The sequence below is a fragment of the Daucus carota genome, chromosome 4 (assembly GCF_001625215.2).
Source record: "Daucus carota subsp. sativus chromosome 4, DH1 v3.0, whole genome shotgun sequence".
Classification (NCBI taxonomy): Eukaryota; Viridiplantae; Streptophyta; class Magnoliopsida; order Apiales; family Apiaceae; genus Daucus; species Daucus carota.
Genome location: NC_030384.2, coordinates 18,516,408 through 18,517,989, shown reverse-complemented (window position 1 = coordinate 18,517,989; position 1,582 = coordinate 18,516,408). Strand labels below are relative to the sequence as shown.

Genomic DNA, 1,582 nt, shown 5'->3' with positions numbered 1-1,582 from the left:
TGACTCCACAAACCTCACACATGCCTCACAAGATGTACAAAATTTCTTATTCGGTTAGTTTCTGCAATCCCCTTGAGAGTGCTCTAGACTTGATGATTGATTTGGCCCATGTCTAAATTTATAGAAACTGATTGAACCGTTTACAATAAAGATAGAGGATAACTAATTAATTGTTCATGTATGCCAATGCACTAAATAAGCTCTTGCACAACTTAATTAGTCCAAAGTTATGGCCTGTTTAATTGGGAATATAGATTTGATTTGAAATGCTCGATTTGATAATGACATGTTTGGATAAGAGAAAAAAGGTGAATTTGAATTTTATTTGAAATCCAGGTTAAAATTTTAGTATAAAATTTGAATGACCGTCTTAAATCATATCATTTGAAATTTAAAATTTGAAATTAAATGCATGTTACCAAACGCAATCTTAATTCACTTATTTACATAACAGGATTTAGTGAAGTTTTTATAAGCCAGCCAGAAGCATAACCAGCTTAGCCAACTATTACAGTGAAAACCTGGTGCTGATTTACTGATCTATTTCTTCTCACCTAGCTCTCTCTTTAACCTACCTACAAAGTAGTATTATTTTTAGAAACATAGCTCAAGAAATGACTACTCTAGCTAATTTTCAATATTATGTGGAAATTCACAATTAATACTGAAACTTGGAGGAACCATGACCGAAGAAGAAACCTTAAACCTCTTACTCCTCGAGCCCTCCGAGTCAGGACTACCAATCCACCCAAACCCTAATTGGTCATAAATATTCATATCTCCCACACTATCTGATGACCCGTCTGAGTCCGAACCATGTTGTCTCAGCCCCGAAAGCCACTCATTGCTTCCTTCATTCGAGAAACTCGACGACGAGCTGCTCTCCCATGACCAGGGCTCATCAATATGAGGCACAATGATGCTCGGCTGGACCACCTTCTCATCTATTACATTCGTATTCTGGTACGGAGTGTAATTATTATTGTTATTCGTGCCCTTGAACTGGAAAATACTTGCGAACGTGAAATGGTCACTAACCCTACTTTTAGATGACTTGTTTTCCGAAGTCCTGGCCATGATACTTTGTAGGTTTTTACTCAACTTGGCTTTTAAGGAGGAGAAGCTGAGACCATGATGGCTGTCGGATTCAGATTCGGATAATCCCCCGTTACAACCAGAAGACTTTATTGAGGAGGATTTCGCGAAATTTGTTCTAGCGTTCTCGCCTCGAAGCGCCCGGGCTGCTTCGTCGTAAGCCCGGGCTGCTTCTTCAGGAGAGTCGTATGTTCCGAGCCATAGCCTCACACGTTGAGACGAGTCTTTGATCTCAGCCACCCATCTCCCCGATGGCCTTTGACGCACGCCCACGAATCTCCGCCAAGTCGTCTTCGTTGGTTGTTCCATACCGATGGTGTTGGCTGTAATCGTGTTTGTGGTTGTGTTTGCTTTATTATATCCTGTCATGATATGATAAAATTAATTATGTTTGGTTACAAGAAGTATATATTTTCTGAAATTATTGGGAGTTTAGAGTTTGTGGTTGCATGTGTGAAATGCATTGAACTTGAATGGTGGTTAAAGA

General features: G+C 39.5%; 1 protein-coding gene across 1 annotated transcript; it reads right to left on the bottom strand.

Moving 5' to 3' along the window:
* Positions 1–415: 415 nt before the first annotated feature.
* On the bottom strand, positions 416–1,582 carry LOC108216949 (ethylene-responsive transcription factor LEP). The gene has a single exon (XM_017389809.2). It carries the CDS (start codon positions 1,462–1,464, stop codon positions 628–630), a length of 837 nt encoding a protein of 278 aa, XP_017245298.1. The 5' UTR covers positions 1,465–1,582; the 3' UTR covers positions 416–627.

Excerpts from the sequence above, each read along its gene's own strand:
- LOC108216949 (XM_017389809.2), bottom strand. The coding sequence starts at position 1,464 with ATGACAGGATATAATAAAGCAAACACAACCACAAACACGATTACAGCC.